This window comes from Chiroxiphia lanceolata, chromosome 1 (genome assembly GCF_009829145.1).
Source record: "Chiroxiphia lanceolata isolate bChiLan1 chromosome 1, bChiLan1.pri, whole genome shotgun sequence".
NCBI classification, from domain to species: Eukaryota; Metazoa; Chordata; class Aves; order Passeriformes; family Pipridae; genus Chiroxiphia; species Chiroxiphia lanceolata.
The window spans coordinates 140,437,476-140,455,992 of NC_045637.1; the positions used below are offsets into that span (position 1 = coordinate 140,437,476).

The 18,517-nt window shown below is 46.6% G+C and overlaps 1 protein-coding gene across 8 annotated transcripts in view; it reads left to right on the plus strand.

The window, feature by feature from the left end:
- JCAD (junctional cadherin 5 associated) overlaps positions 1-18,517 on the plus strand; it is a 60,584-nt gene that overhangs the window by 29,298 nt on the left and 12,769 nt on the right. For 2 of the 8 annotated variants that reach the window (XM_032688810.1, XM_032688834.1), the window contains exons 1-2: positions 2,117-2,197; positions 14,759-15,120. In XM_032688810.1, coding sequence (XP_032544701.1) covers positions 14,819-15,120 — 302 coding nt within the window. In that variant the 5' untranslated portion in view covers positions 2,117-2,197; positions 14,759-14,818. Of the gene's footprint in view, positions 1-2,106; positions 2,198-14,758; positions 15,121-15,170; positions 16,826-18,517 lie in introns of those variants that run through there. The other 6 variants (XM_032688818.1, XM_032688827.1, XR_004357251.1 and 3 more) reach the window with 6 other exon arrangements.

Consider the following 18,517-nt stretch of genomic DNA (forward strand, 5'->3'; position numbering starts at 1 on the left):
ACCCAAGCGCTGAGCAAAGGCAGAGTGAAGCAACATCTGCCCAAAGAGTTTGCTCTCTAACAGGCAGAGGGCAAGATGCAGCAGAAGCAAAGGGAGTCCCTGAAAGCTCTGCTGACACTGAGGAGCACAGCCCTCAGACTTCCCAAAACACAGACTAACAGCTCCATGTGTTACACCAGCCCTCTGGGCAATCCCGCTTGGACATGAATTGGGGCTGGCAGCCATCATTGGTCGTTAATTGTGATCCAGCCCAAGACATCTCTCATATTGCCTCAAAAATCATGTTTGCTTTCTGGTGCCCAGCTGTGGAGCTATGTTCAGCTCAGATTTTCAGGTTTTCCTCTGTAACAGGAGAGCTAGAAGCATGGGCATTGTTTTCTTCTTTTAGGAGCTTTTGCTCTGTTTTTCAGCTTAAGGCCCTTTGACTTCGCTCGGGGGAAATCTTCACTGACTGCAGGACTCCAGACTAATCTGCAGAAGTGCCTCCTTCCAAGGGCTGCATCTCCCTTTGCAGGCCACAAAGTGTTCTCAGAAGAGATGTAACAAAAATTAGCCCCAGGTGCAGAGAGGCAGACCCAAGGTGTGTTGTCCTCTGTGCTTTTATCATGTTCTCCACAGGCTGTGACCTCCTGAAGATTTAAAGATGTCTCTTCCCTTCACCTTGACATTATCAGTAAATGACCCAATTTCTTTCACTAAAGTGGTAGGTCCAGCCTGTCCCCCCCACCTCTTTTCATCCCCTAAAGCCAGCATAGCAGCTTTCCCAACAGAGAGCCATGAGCTCCAGGAGCAAGGACCTGCTCTGTGTGATGCATCATGAGTATGCAAACTGGGAGCAAAAGATTTTGGCTCAGGAAGAAGGGATGTAAACAGGACTGTCTCCTACAACCAAGGAGAGCAAACAACACAGAGCTGCAGCCATGCAGATGAGAAAATCATCCTGGAAATTTTTTCATACAACACAGTGGAGACAGGTATTCAAAAAACTCAGAAATCCCAATTTGCCTGTTGGAGCCAAGATATTTAAATAATAAACCGTAACTTGTGTCAGCATGGCTTCCTTGATGGAAACCCTTGCTATCGTCACGCCCACATGTAGCTGATCTGTGACCTAAACTTTCTGCTGATTGACTGTGTCAGCTACTAGGCTTTACCATGGGAAAATGTGGGTGTTTTCCAGCCAGCAAAGCCACAAAGAACTCCACATGTACCCTTCAGGGACAGGGTGTAAGGGGTCTTGCTGAAGGTCCTCCTGCTGCTGGTGACATTGTCCTTGGTGGCAACATCATGTGTCAGCAGCTGCAGGCTCAGATCCTCACTGCTGGAAGACAAAAGGAGATGTCCGTAGAAAAGCAGGTCAATGACAATTACTCCCAGAGCCCTGCAAAACCAGGGCACCAGGAAACCTGTATGCAGTTCTAGGCTCTCCCACAGACTTCTCCTATGACCTTGGACTCATCGTGTAACTTTACTGCCCTTGTTTTCTCACTATTAACTAGAACACATATTGAATAGGACTCAATTTATGAACATGCGTAAAGCGCTTTGATAGCCTGGGGTAAAAGTCAATTAAGACATGGTGAGCAGCTGATAGGCCCAAGCAATTACTGAAGTAAATGATTCACAAACACACTCTTTTTGAGAATGTCATTAAACCAAAACAGATCTGCATATTATTCACCTGTTTCTAGAGGCTGAATAAATTATGGGGAGGGGAGAGGTGGGGAAGCAAGCAAGAAGCAATGCTTCAAAAATGCTTGAAAACCATGTTGAGGACAAGCCCTTTGGGCGCACCTCTGGGTGCCGGCAGGAACACCAAGTTTTGGAGGGGTCTCTTCTTGTCCCTCTCCATCCTTGATGGATCCCTTCTGCAGATTTTCCTTGTGCTGAGAAAGCTGATGCCGCTCATCTCAGATGAGCCGTGGGCTGAGCTCAGCTGCGGACAGAGAAGGGGCAGGAGGTGCCCGTCCAACTTTCAGGAGAAGACAACCCGCCCCGCACAGCCCCCTCCGTGGCTCTGCCCGCGGAGCCGCCCGGGCGGGCGGGGGCGCGGGGGGCGGGCGGTGCGTCCAGCCCGTCCCGCCCGGTCCCGCCCGGTCCCGCCCCGCCGCGGGCTCGGCGCCTCCCGGCTGCCGTGGCCGCTCAGCGCGGCGGTCCCCGCCGCCACCCCAGGGTCTGAGGGCGGCCGCCCGGAGAGGTGAGTCCGAGCAGGTCGGGGAGGGGGCGGTGGGTGGCTGGAGGAGGCGGGGAGGGGGAGGACGGCGGCGCTCGGAGGTGTCCCGGGGCGGGCGGCGATGCGCGGCAGCGGGGGGCACATCCCTCGGGTTCCCATCGCTTTGCACCTGCTCGTTCTTCTCTTTTCCCCGCGACCCCCGTCTCTCTGCCGACATCCCCCCGGGAGCTCGCCCTGAGCAGAGGTTCCAGGGAAGTTAGTCGGTGCCGCTCGCTGGAGCCGCTCCCTTCCATTTACCGCTGTGGTCCCCTGCGCCCGGGACCGGGGCACCGGCTGCGGCTTGGGGCCGGCTCCCACCGACCCGCCAGGATGTGGGATCAGGGTCTGAAACAAGTGCCTCCCCTCCTGGTGTTTATCCGTACTCCGGTATTTACACAGCAGTCAAAGGGATCTTCGGGGGTTTTCCCTTTTTGGTGGTTGTTTTAAAGCATGTTCTTTTGCAAAGGAGACAAAAACCCAGCTGTTCTGTCAGAAGGAGATCTGCGCTGTTATGTCATTTCATAATTGCCTCAGAATTGCAAATTATGGCCTTAGTCTGCCACTGGATCTGTGCCAAAGGACTCTTGCATCTATTAAGGATGGTGGTGTTTGTTTTGTTTCTTTCCCTTTCTTTTTTATTTGGTCTAGAATTGAGAATAATGGCTTTTTAATGGCATGGACCTTACATGTTAAGTTACTTCAGCCTATGTCTTTAAGTGAACATACGATGTATCTGTTCTAAGTAGTCAGTCTGATCCACACAGTCAAGCCATTAAATATTGGCTAGTGACAATGAGAATTGTGTCCTGCTGAAAAGTATTCAAATGTACTTCTTTGCGTGAGCTGAAGCAGTTTCTCATTGTTTCTTCAGAAGTTCCGATTCTGCCGAGAAATGCTGTTGCTGTTTGTGGGTAACAGACACGTGGAAAATAGCTACCTTTTAGCTTCAAACTAAGGAATATCAGATTAATGACAGAGAAGGGCTCTGCAGTTCAGAGATGCAGCCACTGCAAGAGCCTTAATTTGTGCCAGCACTTGGTTTGTAATCACAGAGGCTAGATCTGCTGTACCCTACTATCCTCTTGCAGTTCTACCACTCACTCTGGTACCACTTGGAGGAAAAAAAGTGTGGTCCTGCTAGCTATTCCTTTTTCCAAGGATGCTGAAGGCAGCAGGAGTCTGGAGGAAGTTGAAGCAAACTGCTGCTGTGGGGTAGAGAAGCTAGGCATGGTTGTGCCACTCAAGGCAGGAGTCTCCTAAGCTGTGCCGTTGGAGCGTATTAGAATATCAACTAAAATACCTATTTAGTCTCTCATTTTGAAGGCTAGGCCCTTCTGCATCCTCTTCCTATGATAATGCTCAGTATTTCTTCATGCTGCAGCATACATTTGCTAGCTCTTGGAAAAGATTGATCTTTCAGGGTCTGCCAGCCTGTGTGTATCGAGTGGCATATTACAGTGCTATATTGTTCTTTAGATGGATAATTTCACTGGCCTCTTATGACCTAAAATGCACACAGAAAATAAACAAGGGCATATTGTTCAGTGGGAAGGATGCAGAAAGTTCTTCTGCCTTAGCCGTTAGTTAGGGAAACATTACTTTTAAGTGTTTCTCCTGATTGTCAGAGAAATGACATGGCACATGTGAGCTTGTTTTTTGCCAAGCAAATTCTGTTTGGAAGTTGAGGCATTTCTGAACTTCTTGGTCACCTTGGAACTAGTTACGAGTGCATAGCAAAGTCCTGCCCAAATCTTCCCTTCTAATTAATTTGGCCAGAGGCCATCTTAATTAACCTTGAGGGAGTTCAGGGGTGGGAGAGCTTGGTATGAAACAATTGTTCTCTTGTAATTTGCTGTTCACAATGTGTTGACCAAGCCACGGGCTGCATCTTTAAAATCCTCTGGGTCTCTTGCTGAAGCCATTACATCAGTTTATTTGTTTTTCAACAGATGTTGTTTTCTACTTCTTGAGTGGAAAGGGTTATCTCACTTTCTACAACCTTGCTATTGTGCTTTGTTTCAAGAGCCAGTGGATTTGGTCTTGCTGGGGAAACTTACTCACCGGTTCCAGCTATGAAGGAAGGAGTTGGTCAGCCTTTCAGCAGACGTGATGAGATTGTTAAGGTCTCTGTGTGAACTGATGGCATCTTTTCGCATCTGCCTAGAAATAACCCTCAGTTCTGGTATTGGCAGTGCCTGCAGGGAACAAAAAGCAGCAGCAGCCTCTTTGCCTAAGAGTATTACAGTTAGGATATTAATAGAACTTGTCAGCCATAACTTAGACCATCTCAAATGGTGGGGCAAGGGAAGGCGTTCTGAAATCTCAGCTAGTCGAGAAAAAGACAAAAGTTAAAGGCTGGGTTCTGCTTTTTGGAAGTGCTGAGGGCACCCTACAAGTCACCAAGAACGTGATGAAGGGGGAAGAATGAATAGCCCGTTTCTGAAATTTCAGGGTGGTCTGTCTTCCCCGATTGTGATGATGGCTGCTCACCTTGTTGGTTCAGGGAACTTATCTGTGCTCAGCAGCTGGGTCACCTTTCACCAGCCTGGGCTTACCTTATTGGTGGGGCAGCCCTGCCCAGCACACACAGTGCCTCAGCAGCACAGCGCCGCTTGTGTGTAGGCTTCTCAGATATCTGTCTTATTTTTTTTTCATGTTAATGCATAAAAATGCTATTTTGGCATTTATTTTCTGGTAGAGCAAGGGGTTGGGGAGAAATCCTGCAGAGACTACTAGTCAGGACACACAGATCCAAGAAAGAAAGATCAAAGGCGTCTTAATACAGGAAGAAGCAGAGGGTCAAACCAGAAGAGAGGGCATTTGATTATACGTACAAGGGTAATATAGAAGGGATAACACACAGGAGAGGATGGTAGTGTCCGAAAATGAGTAAACAAATAGATGTGTAAGACTATGCTGAGAATTTATTTACTCCAGCAGACACAATCCTTATCTCTTTGAAAGAGGAGAAGACCACAGCAACCTTGGAACGCCTCTGCTCCCAGCCACATTTGTGAGCGGGAGAAAGTGTTTGTTTACGGATCACTCCTCCATGAGTCCTGGCCTGACGGGCCGGCCTGTCCTGCTGTGATTAGTAGGATGCTAATGCGTGTAATCCTTTTGATCACGGAGCCCAGGCTCTATAAGTCATGTCACTGTCACCTCAAGGAAGTTCAGCTGTGTGATAGATCCCTTATTAAAAAATTGTGCTTTGAAAGATTTAATACAGTTATTATTGAGATCCTTTTTTTTCCCCTTTTCTTTTTGGCTTGTACAGATGGAGAGCTTTTCTATTAAAAAAATACAAACAATAATACTTATCCGTGTAGTCCTAGCGTGGGAGTAGCTTATTAGCACTCTGCCCATAGGTGTTTTAGGTGGGATGATTAGACCATAATATCCTAATTTTAAGATATGAGTGACAAATGTAATTCACTGTGCTTTGTCCGACCAGACCGGATTTCTCCATACATAACTGTAAACAGCATGGAAATGTTCATCTGAGTCTTAAAAAATATCCACTTCTGCAGTTCCTTTCAGGGATGGAAAGAGTTGACTAGTTACGCTTTGTTTAATAAATGTACTATTTTCTTCTCCTGTTGTGACAAACAAAAGCTGTCATTTGAGGAAATACACCATATGCTGCCAATTGGTGTAAGGACTGGTTATATCTGGAGCACAGAGTAGCAGTGAGTACTCTTTTACAATTGCTCCTTCTCTGAAAAAAATCTGGACCAATTTCAGTGGAGTAATGTGCTGTTCTGTCATCAGTGGAAGCAAGCTGTTGACATTTTGAAAACCAGCTAATACAAACAGTGGTATCTGTGCATTCTTGGATGTATCCTCTCTCCCTGTTATGCCTTTGGATGCTTATGAGCCCCAGCAAATCAGTGTTCAGTTGGGGATGGATTGGTCTGTAAAATATTTAAAAATCAAACTTATTTCGGATACCAACTCCCATCCATGCACAGTCAGACATGTTTTTCAGCATTGTGTGAACCAAATACTCAAACACCCACATTAATTTAAAAAAAATAATCTAGCTCTCTACCATTTTTTCTTTGCAAATCTGAGAAAGCAAACTGTGCAATCTCCTAACAAATGGGGCTGGCAGCACCTGGAGAGCACTTGCTAAGGTCTCCCCCTGGAGATGCTCTGCACTCTCTCTCATGCTGTGGTGGTGGGTTTGCAGATGTATGTACATGGGTGAGATACAAGACAGGAATAACTACCTTCTGAGAGTTAAAGAAACTCTTAAGACTTGCTCCTCTCATCCTCCCTGCTTCCTAATTTTATTGGAGACACATCATATCATTAATTTATTCTCTGGCATGGTTCCTCGGTGATTTCTTTTTGCTCAAAGAATGCAAAGAGGATGTGAGCCCGTAATTTTCACTGTCTGTGAATCTTTGTGTTAGAGAAAAAATGTGAACTCTCCTGCCCACAGGTAATGAGGGTTAAACTCAAAAATTCACAGATTTCTTTTTATATTCTTTGAGATGAATGGGAGAGACTGGCCTGGGAAGACATGCAGAGCCAGCATAAAGTTGGCTTATCTTCCAGAAGTGACTTTGGCACATCTTCCTCCCATGTAGAAATGATTATGCATTTAGCAGTAGCTGCTTTGAAGCCTTTAGTACAGTGTACTTTGACTGTAATGGGAACTTTCTTGAAGCTTTGCTTGGTGCATACCTGTGATCTGATATGAGTCCTTTGGTCAGGACCCTGTTCTGGTGCCTCCACTCAGCTCATCTGCTGCTTCTTCTCTGCTCAGAAACCTTCCTGAGCAGTGGTGTGTTGCTTGTGTCTCAGGCTTCCTATCCCTCCCATCCCTGGAGGAGAGGAAAGTTTCTGTTCCTACCCCTGTGCCAGGCCTGCTTCCCCTTGGCACGCCCCTCACTCTTCCCTGCAATGCAGAGGATGTTGGGAAAGGGGATGCAAGGACAGTTTTAGTGTGTGTGTGTGGGGGGAAGCCACATTGTAATTCAGGTGATGTGGCTCTTTATAAGACTGGGAAACTTGTACATAAGAGTTCTGATTTTCATGGTAATGTGCGGGGCATGCCAACAAAACAGTAACTTTTTGGGGGGAGAGAAAGGAGGAATATCAAAAAGTTTAGTTTCCATCCCACTCCCTTGGTTCTGAGGTTAGGATCTGCTTCATCTGCACCATTTCTGATAGATCTTTGTTGAGGCTGTTCTTGAAAACCTGTATTGATGGAGATTCACAGACTCCCAGCATAAACAGTGGATAACTATCTTTATGGCTAGACAGTTCCTCCTAATATCTAACCTAAATCTCCCTTGCTGCCTGCTAAGCCAGTCCCTTTGATTTTCCACATCTGCAGTGAGAAGGACAAGATTATCACTGCCTTTTAGCAGCCTGACATATTTAAAACTTATCATCTCTCATTCTCTCACCCTCATTCCTCTTCCCTCTTCTTTCAACTAAACAAGCCCACTTCTTGTACTCTCTTCTCTAAGGGTCACATTTGGCTAAGCTTTTTATCATTCCTGTGAGTAAGTGGCAGTGAGCAGCATCTTGCTTGAGGTAGGGCCCAAACTGGATATAGGGCTGAGAGGAGTAAAGAGCCTGACATGTGATGCTCCTCTTGATATGTCTTCAAGCATATTCAGCTGTGTGTACCAAGCCCTGCACTGCTCTTACCATAAAATTGTGAGATTGTTAAGGTTGGAAAAGATCTGTAAGATCATTAGGTCAAATGATGTCTTCTGTCTTTGTAGCTCTAGCCCCAGAGCCCCAGCTGTACCGCTCCGTTTCGTACTTTTGCATTGCATCCTTGTTCTTCAGCATGGTTTTTTACACCTGCCTCTATTGAATCTCAGTCATTCATTTCAGACTGGGTCTCTAATTTATGAAGATTTTATTCTAATTGCAATCCCTGAAAATGCTCACAGCACTCCCTACATATTTGTAATTGTAATCTTCCTTCTAATTTACAAGTCATTAATGGAAATACCAAATAGAGCAAGACCCCAGGCACAGCCCTTATGTGTCTTTTCAGGTTGACATTGAATTTACTAACTATTCCTTGAGTACAGATTTGAAGCATTTGTATACCTGCCCAGAGTAAATTATACCTCAATTGTATTCACCTGGTTTGCATATAAGACTATCACATGCACCCATCAAAAGCTTTCCTCATTCCAATGTGTGACTTCTACTGTTTTTTCTTCCGTAGTTACTCTGCTCCCAGCTCTGTCAAAGAAGAAAATTAAATAGATTAGACTTAATTTGTTCTTGACAAGTCTGTATTTTCTGTTTTCTCATGACTTTATCATGTGTGTGGGGGGTTGCAGTTGCAGTGCAAGGTGGGAAGCAGGGAGAGGGAAATTTCCTGGATTGCACACCTGCTCCCTCCTGCTCCAGGATAAATCAACACGTGTTATAAGCATTTACAAGTGGATTGAATAATAATTTGTCTGATTTGGTATCAAAGCAAGGCTGTTTGGTCTATGATACCCCAGATCTGTCTCCTTCCCCCTTTTGTTTGAAGTTAGATAATATGTTTGCCCTTCACCCATCCTTTGAGAATTTCTAGAAGGGTTTTTTTTCACTGATGGCTTGGAGACAGCCCTGGCTAATTCCCTACTCCTTCCTTACTCCTAGCCTATGCTTAATTAAGCCCCGCTGAATCGAGTACATCCAACTTGCATTAATATTCTCTAATCTCTTTCTCCTCTGTTCTAGAGAATCTTTGTGTTAAATATCTAACATTTAATCATAGTGAACATCATTGTTGAAGGCTCTTCAAGCACATGAATTTTATCTTTCCTGATGGAGCGTGTGTCTGCAAGTCAGTGGATGTGGTGGTGGTTGTTTCTGCAGCAGAGGGCAGGGGCATGGCACAGCAGCACATCAGCCTGCCATTTATGGTCCTATCTGACTTTATTGTCCCAAAAAGATGAAATTAGCAAGGTAAAAGCCTCGTTTAATGTGTTTTTGATAAACTGTCTTATCTGCATACATGCAAAACCAGAGTGAGAAAACAGGAGCAATTAAAATGGCCAAAGCCTTAGATATTCTCCTGGGATGTAGCTCAGGGTTATATTTAGATGGAGCAAGTATCACCATCTAGTATTAAAACTTCAGCTACAAGAACCTGTTTTCCATTGCTGTAGTCTGTCAGGCTTTTATCACTTGATCTGAGACTTTCAGGTTATGTGTCTCTCTCAGGATAAGTTTATTTTAATATTGTCAGCTAAACCAATGCAACCATTTCCAAGAAAAACTAGGGGGGAGGAGAGAAGGAATGTTGTTTTGCCCACATTAAAAAGGGGAAAGAAGATAAATCCTCCAGCTTTTTGATTGAGAGCTGCTGTGCCATCATGTTCAGGAGTAGCATCTGTGGTGACAAGGCTCGGAGACATCTGCGCATGTCCTCGGCAGACTCATCTCTGTTTCCGGCTACTCCATTTTCCAAAGACTTTTCCCTCTCATACATCAGCACCCCCCCAGCCTCTGGTGCTAAGCAGCCCCCTCTTGACCCAGCCCTGTGCAGGGATGGTGCTCATGCCTTAAACTGGTGCAAGGGATGTGCCAACAGAGCATGTGCTGCTGGAGGGGGATCGTCCCTGCAAAGATGGCTCTTGCTTCTTGCAAGAACAGGTGAGATGGGATCTCAAATCTGGGAGCAGAGAGCTGGCACAGAGGTAATTCTACTGGAAATGTAGACAGGACAGAAGGTGTTCATCAGGAGGGGAAGGAAGAATGTGGGGTGATGGAAGCAAACAGAGGACTGGCCAGGAGAAGCTGTAAGGGGTGCAGGAGGGTGGGATGGGCTGGCTAGCACAGTGGTGGGCTGTGTGGGAAATGTGGCTGAACTGGTGGAACCAGAAGACAGGAAGGATTGCTGGAGGGGTAGCAAGAAGGACAGATGGGCAATGGGAAGGGGGAAATGAAAGCACTAGGGTGCATGGTGGTAAGTTAACAGAGGTGGGGGGGGATATTGGGCTGCCTGGACAAAAGTGTTGTTGTATTAGATGGGCAGAGGAATGGAAGAAGGCACAGTAGACAAATTACTGCAACCAGTTTTTTTGCTTATCCCATGTTTTCGTTGTGTGGACAGCTGATTTGCCACACTTGGGTTGATGTGCAGAGCTACTAGGTTCTTGCAGCAGTTGCTTTGAATGTACCTAGTTCACTTTTAAAGCTAAGTCTTTCTTTTAAAATCAGGTTGTAGGCACTTCAGAGAGGGTGCCCAGAATGGAGGGAATTGTTTTCACTTTAGTCTGTCTGTATAAATACTTCTGTCTGGCACATGTCTGATATGAAATGGGAATAATGTCACCCAGACGTGAGTGAAGATAAGCTGGTTTAATATGTGACCCATCTAGATAATATGCTTTGTAATTTAGATGCCTGTTAGTAACTCTGTCTTCAGAACAGTGTTTGGATAACTGCTGTAGATAAAACCTGGTAAGACTAGCATCACCTAGTCTGCACATCAACCGGGACAGGAGTCCTGCAGAATCAGTAGCCTCAAGTCATGTAATTACAGACTGCAGCAAATTGTGTGTCCATGTGGGGTGCCTTGATTTTGGCAATTCTTGATGCTGTAGGCATAATTCTGCAATATGAATCATGTTCCTTCTATGTTTTCTATTAAAAAAAATCAAGTAGCAGAGGGCTGAAGAGATGTTACAGAGGGCAGCCAGGGCCAAATTCTCTGTCACTTCTGGTCTCCCAGACCAATATGTGGCTGCTGTGCCAGTCTGCTCTCTGGAACTTGGGCTAAAGAAAGGAGCCTGCCAATGGGCTGTTTGGAACACCATGAAGGGAGGGTTCAACAGCATACAAGCCATTTCAGAGCATGGAAGTAAGAACTGCTCCTGCTACTGCTGCAGGTGTTAGCATTCATCATTGCTAGCACTGGTCATCATACAGATGGCAGTGGTACCCTCCCAAAATAATAAGACTTGGGAACCCCTGCCACTGAAAAGAACTACAGACTAATGCAGATCATCAGTAGAAATCCGTGTGTTTTCCCCACTGAGAATGAGCTCCAAAAGCAGCTCAGAGGAAACTCTAGCACCAGATTTCTTCAGGGTGTTTTTCAAGAGTGCTTTGGGCTTTTCTCGGTGCCAGCGATGAGATCCTCACTCTTGGACGGAGCACCCCGAGACAAGGTGCTCTGATGATGTTTCCATCTGGTGGTCCCATTGTGTCCCGCTCGCTGAGGCTGCAGCTCCCCATTGTGTCTGCCTGCACAGGGGCTGATGCTGATTTCCGCCATTCACGCTTGTTTCTTTGCATCTGAGAGTGCTGCTGGGAAGTTTCCAGAGAAAAGCTTGGCCCCTGTTTCTAATGTAATGCAGAGTTGTACTGGCTGCCGGGGACAAGTCGGAAACGCTGGCAAGATAGCAGGCATCCTCAGGAAGCAAACCCTATCAGAAGGCACTGATGTCATTGGCAAACAAAACAAATGAGCGCTGGAAAAACAAACTGTTTTCCAGCCTTGTTGATCTTCCCTCAAATTAGAAGCTCTGCACAGCCTTTACTCTGTGGCCCAGTCTGACAGATTATTTACATGAGGCTGCTGCAGCAATGGTTTTGTTACTCCTGCCAATCCAATTCCTCTGATTTTATTTTTTAGATTTATTTATCTAAGGGAGGGTGGGGTGAGTGTCCCAGTGCTGAAGCCAGATTTGGAAAGCTGGCCAGCATCCTTGCAGATGCTGGTGCTGACACGGTTGATGTCCTGCAAGCTTTGATCAGGCGTGACCTCCAGCTTCCCTGCCCCTGGCCAGGTCCTATGCAGGGGATGCCACCTCCCCACAACTTCTGCACAGCCCTTCAAGGCACATGTCCTGCCAGTGTCCCAGCTAGCAGCCACCTGCCACCACTGCTACTGGTTCTTTGGAGCTTGTGCCATGAGCATGGAGCATTTTTACATATGGTGAGTCTGGGTAGAGCTCGTCTGGAGGTTGGTGCTGAGGGCACCATGGCAGGCAGAGCAGTGTGGGCTTCACCCTCTTGGTTGTTGTGATGGGCACAGTGATAGCATCCTGCTTCCAGATGGGTCTCCCCACCACCCATAGCACTGTGGGGTTTTCCCTTCCACATGTGATAAGTTTGTGGAGCAGGAGGAGACAGTCACACCAGTTCCTCATGGTGCATTTCCACTCGTTGCTTCTCACTGCTGGTGCCAGAAGGAGGATCAGAGTAAACCCCACAGGCTGGAGGTTTCTCACCCACTCATCTTTGTCTCTCTGATGCCACCATGGCTGCAGCGGCAGCAGAGAGGGGGTTAAGCTCTGCTCCAAGACTGCCTGATAATAGCAGGAAAAGCACATTTCTTCTTTGCACCTGTGAGCGCTTCGATGGGCTTTCTGCTGTTTATGGTAGTCACATTGGATCTTTCTCTCCTTAGAAGCTGAACAGCTCTAGCAGCCAGCTGTTCCCTTTGCTCTGCTTGTACCTGGCTCCTTGCACAGTCCGGGCAGGGGGTGGATGGAAAATCAGCTTTTTAGGTCAGCATTCAAAAATAACCCACAAAGCTTTCCCTTCCTTCCATGAGGGAAGGGTCCCACTCCTCCCTGCTTTCTGTCTGCTTGTACTTACTGCTGGCTCGCCTACTCAGAGCTCTTACTGGGAATTTGGATTCCTGTTCTAGCAAGGGCTACTCCTAAAATATCTTCAGTACAGAGCTTTATTTCTCTGTTTTTAAAGGGTGTGTAGTGTTACATGTGTGAAAAGGGAAGAGATTCATTAAGCTCTAGAGACAAACCGGTTTAAGTGCTCAGCAGGCTCTCAGGCTGAAAAGCCACTTCTGCAGCATTCCAGGCTACCAGTTAAGTTGTGGCTCTGCATAAAAATTGTGCCTGTTTTTCCACACAGTGGCCACGGCACTCGCCCAAGGAGAGCCCACAGTGGGCAGCGCAGGGCAGATGTGGCTGGAGGGTCCCTGCATGCCCAGGAGCTGCACACCAGGCTGCCCCAGAGCAGCTGGCCAGACCAGCTCTGTAGCCTGCAGAGCATGCAGGAGACAAGGCAGAACAGAAAATGGGTGAGGTGCTGGATAGGCAAAAAGTGACCATAGTATATAGGGGGCTGCAGTACAGAAACTGGTTTATATAGTAAGCCAACCCATCCACTTCTGTGTATATGTAACCTGGGAGATTTGGTACTAATAAACACACAGCATCTATCTCAGTAGTTGCTCCATTTCAAGGAAATAATTGTCAACAGCAGTGAACAGACTCCGCCCTTTTTACATGCCCAAGGAGCGCATTAGAGACCAGCGTATAAAATATACTTGCAGGTCATGATCTTTGCAGGGACAATCTCCTTTTGAGCAGCTGCCAGTGCTGGACTCATGATTCTCAGGTGGACTTGCTACTGCTAAGGACATACAATACTCACTAGGCATGTTAAATGAACTCCTCATGCAAGGAAAATCATCTTGTGTTTTATATTTTACATTTTACATAAAGAATTTATTTCTGTGCATTTTACCTCTTTATTCACCTTTTTTAGATTTCTTTTTTCTGGTGACACAGTTCAAACAGGGAGGAATGTATCAGAATGGGTCCATTGTTTTGCATAACCTACCGTACAGAACGTTACCTTCCACTCGTTTTAAAACTCTGGAAGACTGGGTGTTCTGTAATTGCCATAATAAGCTGTGAGAGTGGTATAGACAATAGAGATTGTTTCTGGCCAACTAGTTCAGTTTAGTGGATCTTTGCTCTAGTCAGTGCAGAATTGAGGGCTGTCACTGGGCAAGAAAAATCTTGACCATCCTGTATCTTGGAAATCATTGAGACACAATAGAGGTGGCCATTGCAGGTTGTTTCCAGTCGTGTTACTCAGTGGAAATGTGCTGTAAAAATAGCATATTTATAATCTTAGGTTTTGTGTTATTCTAGCTGAGGACTGCAAATTTCCAATGGGCCAAGGCAGGGAGAATAGAAAGCAAGCTGTAAAAAAGACTGTTTAGCTGGGGTGTTGCACGATATTACCTGGGTTTCTCATGTGGTTGCATAATTCAGTTTTGTTCTTATGTATATTTTGTCCTTGTTCACATGAACTTTTTTTTTAATTGCAATAGGCAGACCTGTAGGGAGAGGCATATTGTCCTGTAATTCGCTCCCTCCTCCTTCAGCAACTTAAAACACAATATAGACCACACCTCTCCATGACTGGAGAAAAATAGTTTTCTAAGGAGATGTCTGCTCAAGTTGTGGGTTTACCTCCAGTGCAAAGATTTTTTTTGAGATCACATTAGTGAAATCTGAAAGCTGCAATCACCAGTGAATTCTTGAGTGAAAGGGACTGAGTCAGCAGCAGCAGTGGCAGCACAGCATCTGCTGCTTGGCTGAGTGCAAGGAGGTGTATTGTCTAGGGAAAGCCATCACATGATTCATCAGCATCTGCATGCACTTTGCTTCATCTATTTTATTAAGAGGGTGGAAAACCGAGTCCAGGGGATGAGATTTTTAGCTTCAGTAGCCTAGCAGCTGATCAAAGATATCTTTCCTTGTTTAAAGCAGTCTTCTGCTTATTTTTGGTTTTGTTTTCTAGTGATGGGTCCAGCTGGAAAGAGCTTTCTGATGGCACAGCTGTGAGTGAAACCAGCACAACATGTTCAGTGTGGAGGACCTCCTGATTTCTCATGGATACAAATTGTCAAAAAATCCCCCTGTTTCATATGAGAACAGGTATGATGGATACCGGCATGAAGTCACGGGGAACAGATCTGCTCAGAGGTCAACACTGAACGGGTTTGAGGCAGAATCCAGAGCTGGGGCCTACAGGAAGAAACCTCTGGTGAAAACCAACTCGAGCAGCACTGAAAGCAGCCATGGGAGCCAAGGGAGGCAAACAGGTCCTGGTTACCACCATGACCTTCAGGGTTTGTCCACTTTTCATACTTCAGAAGGGGGGTAAGTTTCAGCATCATGCCATGGCTTTGCTTTCTCTTTCTTTTGGTCCTGGCAGGTAACTAACCACAAATCTAACCCTTAACACCATCTTCCTGTGATCCTTTCCTGCTCCCATCCTAGTGACCATTTCCATGCACTGGATGTCCACACGAAGCAGTGGCACGTCCATTCACCTTCTACTAGAGAAAGGCCTTTGGGAATACTGGGATAATTAGAAGTGGCTGCATGTGGGAAAATTTGATTTAATTATGTGGTCTGTATCAGAAGGGCCTTTCTGATAGGCTTAGGGAAGCTCAGTCCTAGGAAAAAATAGGGGGGAAAGTTCTTCCTTTTCTTCAGTTTTAAAAAACTGAACTCAGCTTCTTCTGCCACATGCACACTCTAGTTTTTGTTGCAGATTCAGCCACGTGCAGCATGGTGGGTGCAACACACCCGCTTTTGATGGGTGTTCCTATATGCACTGAGGACTTTCTTGTTTTCCTCAGGCCACTCTCATGGAGTAAGCATGAGAAGGTGCCTGTGCACTTCTTTTTAAAACGTCCCCAAGCCAGTGGAAGCTCTTGTCGTCACACCATAAAATGAGCTTGTACAATCGTGGTTGCTCGACACCGAGTACGTGCACACCGGGGCTGGGGCCGGCTGGGCAGGAAGAGCTGTGTGTACACACCACTGCTCAGCCATTGTTCTGCAGCTATTTGAGTGCTGCAGATGAACAAAGGAAAGGGGCTCGAGCAGGACTGGAAGCCAGCCCAAGTATGACGATGGTTTACAAGGAAAAGCCCCTTCCTCCTGCCGAGTGGGCTTGAAACTGAAAGCAGGGCAAAACACTGTCACCTTGGGAGCTTGTCCTCTTATAAAGTCCTTCAGTAACGTAGCAAAGCCATGTGTCCCCTCACTGCTGGGCTTGTCTGCTCTTTCCCTTCATATCTCTTCCCCTTGCAAGCCCGTTCGCCTGGAGCTAGTTGCCAGCTAGGATAATGGGCAGGAAGAGATGTGAGCCCTGTAAAGCAGTTGTAGGGCAGCAAGTCCCAGTCAAGGTGAAGGTTTGCAGGTGGAACCATCCATTCTAAAGAAGGAAGGACAGACACAGGTTTAAAGGTAATAAGGAGGATCCTTCCTGGTGTGTTTTGGATGAAGTAAACTGGATGGCAAAAAAAGTGAGAGAGGATACTGAAAAAGAATCAAAGAGAAGAAAATTTTAAAGCAGGGTGAGAGAGGTGGTCTCTTTCTAATATCTCAAAATGCAAGGAGTGGAACCTGTCAGTCTACAGGATAGTTAAATGTTATATCCTGGTTTTTTAAAGTGGCTTTTCCACATAAAATAGGGAACATAGCCCTGGAAATGGCTTTGTCATGCTTTCATAAAAATAGAAATATTTTCTTGATACTTTTGTTACAGCAAAGTCTGCTTCCCAGTGAGCCTACTGGGAACTCTTGCAAGGCACTAGCATCTGGGAAAACCTTCATATCAGCCATCCCTTCCTTGCCATGCTTGAGTGTGTGGAGTGCCTCCAGTGCGGAGCGTGGCACAGCCACGGCCCTGCTGGTCCAGGAAGGGAGGAGCAAGCTCCCTGGGCCGGATCCGGGGAACCTGCAGCTGCAGCACTGTGGCACCTATGTGTCAGCTCCTGAGCTTCAGGGTGATAATCCCTCTCCAGACCCACTCCCCTGCCCTGGGGAAGCACCTGAGGCACAGGGCTGCCATGTGAGTGTGAGCTGCTTTAAAACTGACGAGAAGATATTTGTGATGGCCCAGTTTGGAGTGTTTGGGCCTGTGGCAGTTGGGCCATAGTGAACTCCACCAGACATTTTGATATTGCTGCCTGGTTTCTGGACTGTTGTGGGAAATAACCTTCTGGTTCTCAGGCTGGCAAAGAACTGCACATTGTAGAGACCTGGGGACCATTTGGGCCCAAAGAGGGGATGACCATCCAGCAAGGTACTCTTTGGGCATTACAGGCTGGTACTGCTTTTCCAACCAGGACAGTAGCAGGAGAGGGCCTGAAGAGGTGGTGTGTGTTTGTCCCAACTACACTTCACAGACAGTGACCAGCTCCACAGCAACTCGGAGCATGGCTCAGGCTCCTGGGCCAGGGAATTAGCTACACCACACTGTTGTTTACACCACTGGGGTAGAAGAGCTAATCACCTCCTGTACACCACAGAAGTGAGTGATGTTGCCGGCCTCGTGGCTGCCTTTGCAGGCAGGTTTGCAGGGCTTGGGGTGTTTTGTGATGGCAGGGCATGATGGTGTTGTCTCTGCTTATTAAGGTTGTTCTGCTAATTAAACCTTGCTGAGGAGGAGAGAGGCTTCATAGCAACTGCATGTGGACACCACACCACCCGCTGCTCCTGCTTCACATGATGGGGGAGTGATGCCCTGGTGGAGTCGGGGAGTGGGGTTTTGCTCTATCCTGTTGTTCTTCAGGCAAAGCATGAGGGAGCAGATGGTGGGAGGGCTGTCCTGGCTGTCCTTGCTTAACTGAGCATTCAGAGTCTGCACAGTAAAGGTTTGGAAGAGGAGACAAGTCAAAGAATATGGGAAAGCTGACCCTTTCTGGGTAGAGATGAGAGGGTTCACAGGAGGACTCCCTGCTGATTCTCTTCTGTGTGGAGAGAAGAGGCACTTTGCTTAGCTGTTTGTATGGGAGGAGTTATGTTGGTAGGTAGCAAATTTAGAGATAAATAGATAACGTTGTTACTGAGAATATTTTCTGGAAAAATTAGAAAAGCGTACTGGTGTTCCGCAATGCTGAGTCTCAGAAGAGTGTATGTCGGGAGAGGATCCCAAAATAGAACAGAAGCTACCAGTGTCCAGAAAAGCCCTCTGAAAATTTTTCCACCTTGCTGCCTTTCTAAGAGTGCCTCTTTGTTGGGCCCCAAAATCTGTGCCGGTGCCTGCAGCTCAGGCAGGGTGAACTAGTGAGTGCCCAACACCTACTGCTTGCATGGTGTCAGCGAGCAACAGGGACAGACACTCTACAGATACCCCTGCAGTGGCCTCATTCTGCAGGGTTTGGACTTCAATGCCTATGCCACACTCCTTCACTTTTGGCCCCATTATCTGCATCACATGAGGTCCTTCTGGTCCAGTGTCACCTTAGGGAACTGGGCAGCTTCAACCCACTGCTCTGAGCATGACAGCTCAGTGAAATGCAGTCATGCAGCCAGTGGAGGGTGGACTGATGGCCTCATTTCTTGTAAAGGACTAAAATTCATAGAAAGCTAGAAATAGTTAGAGGGTTTTACACAGTTTTAATTAGATTAATTTTATGTAGAATCAGTTCAAAGCACTTTGACAGCAAATGTGCTATCCATTAGAAGCAGGCCGGTTAGGAAAGAGTTCATAATGTTAAAATCCACCTCCTTGGTCCCATGGGACCACTCAGTTCTTGAC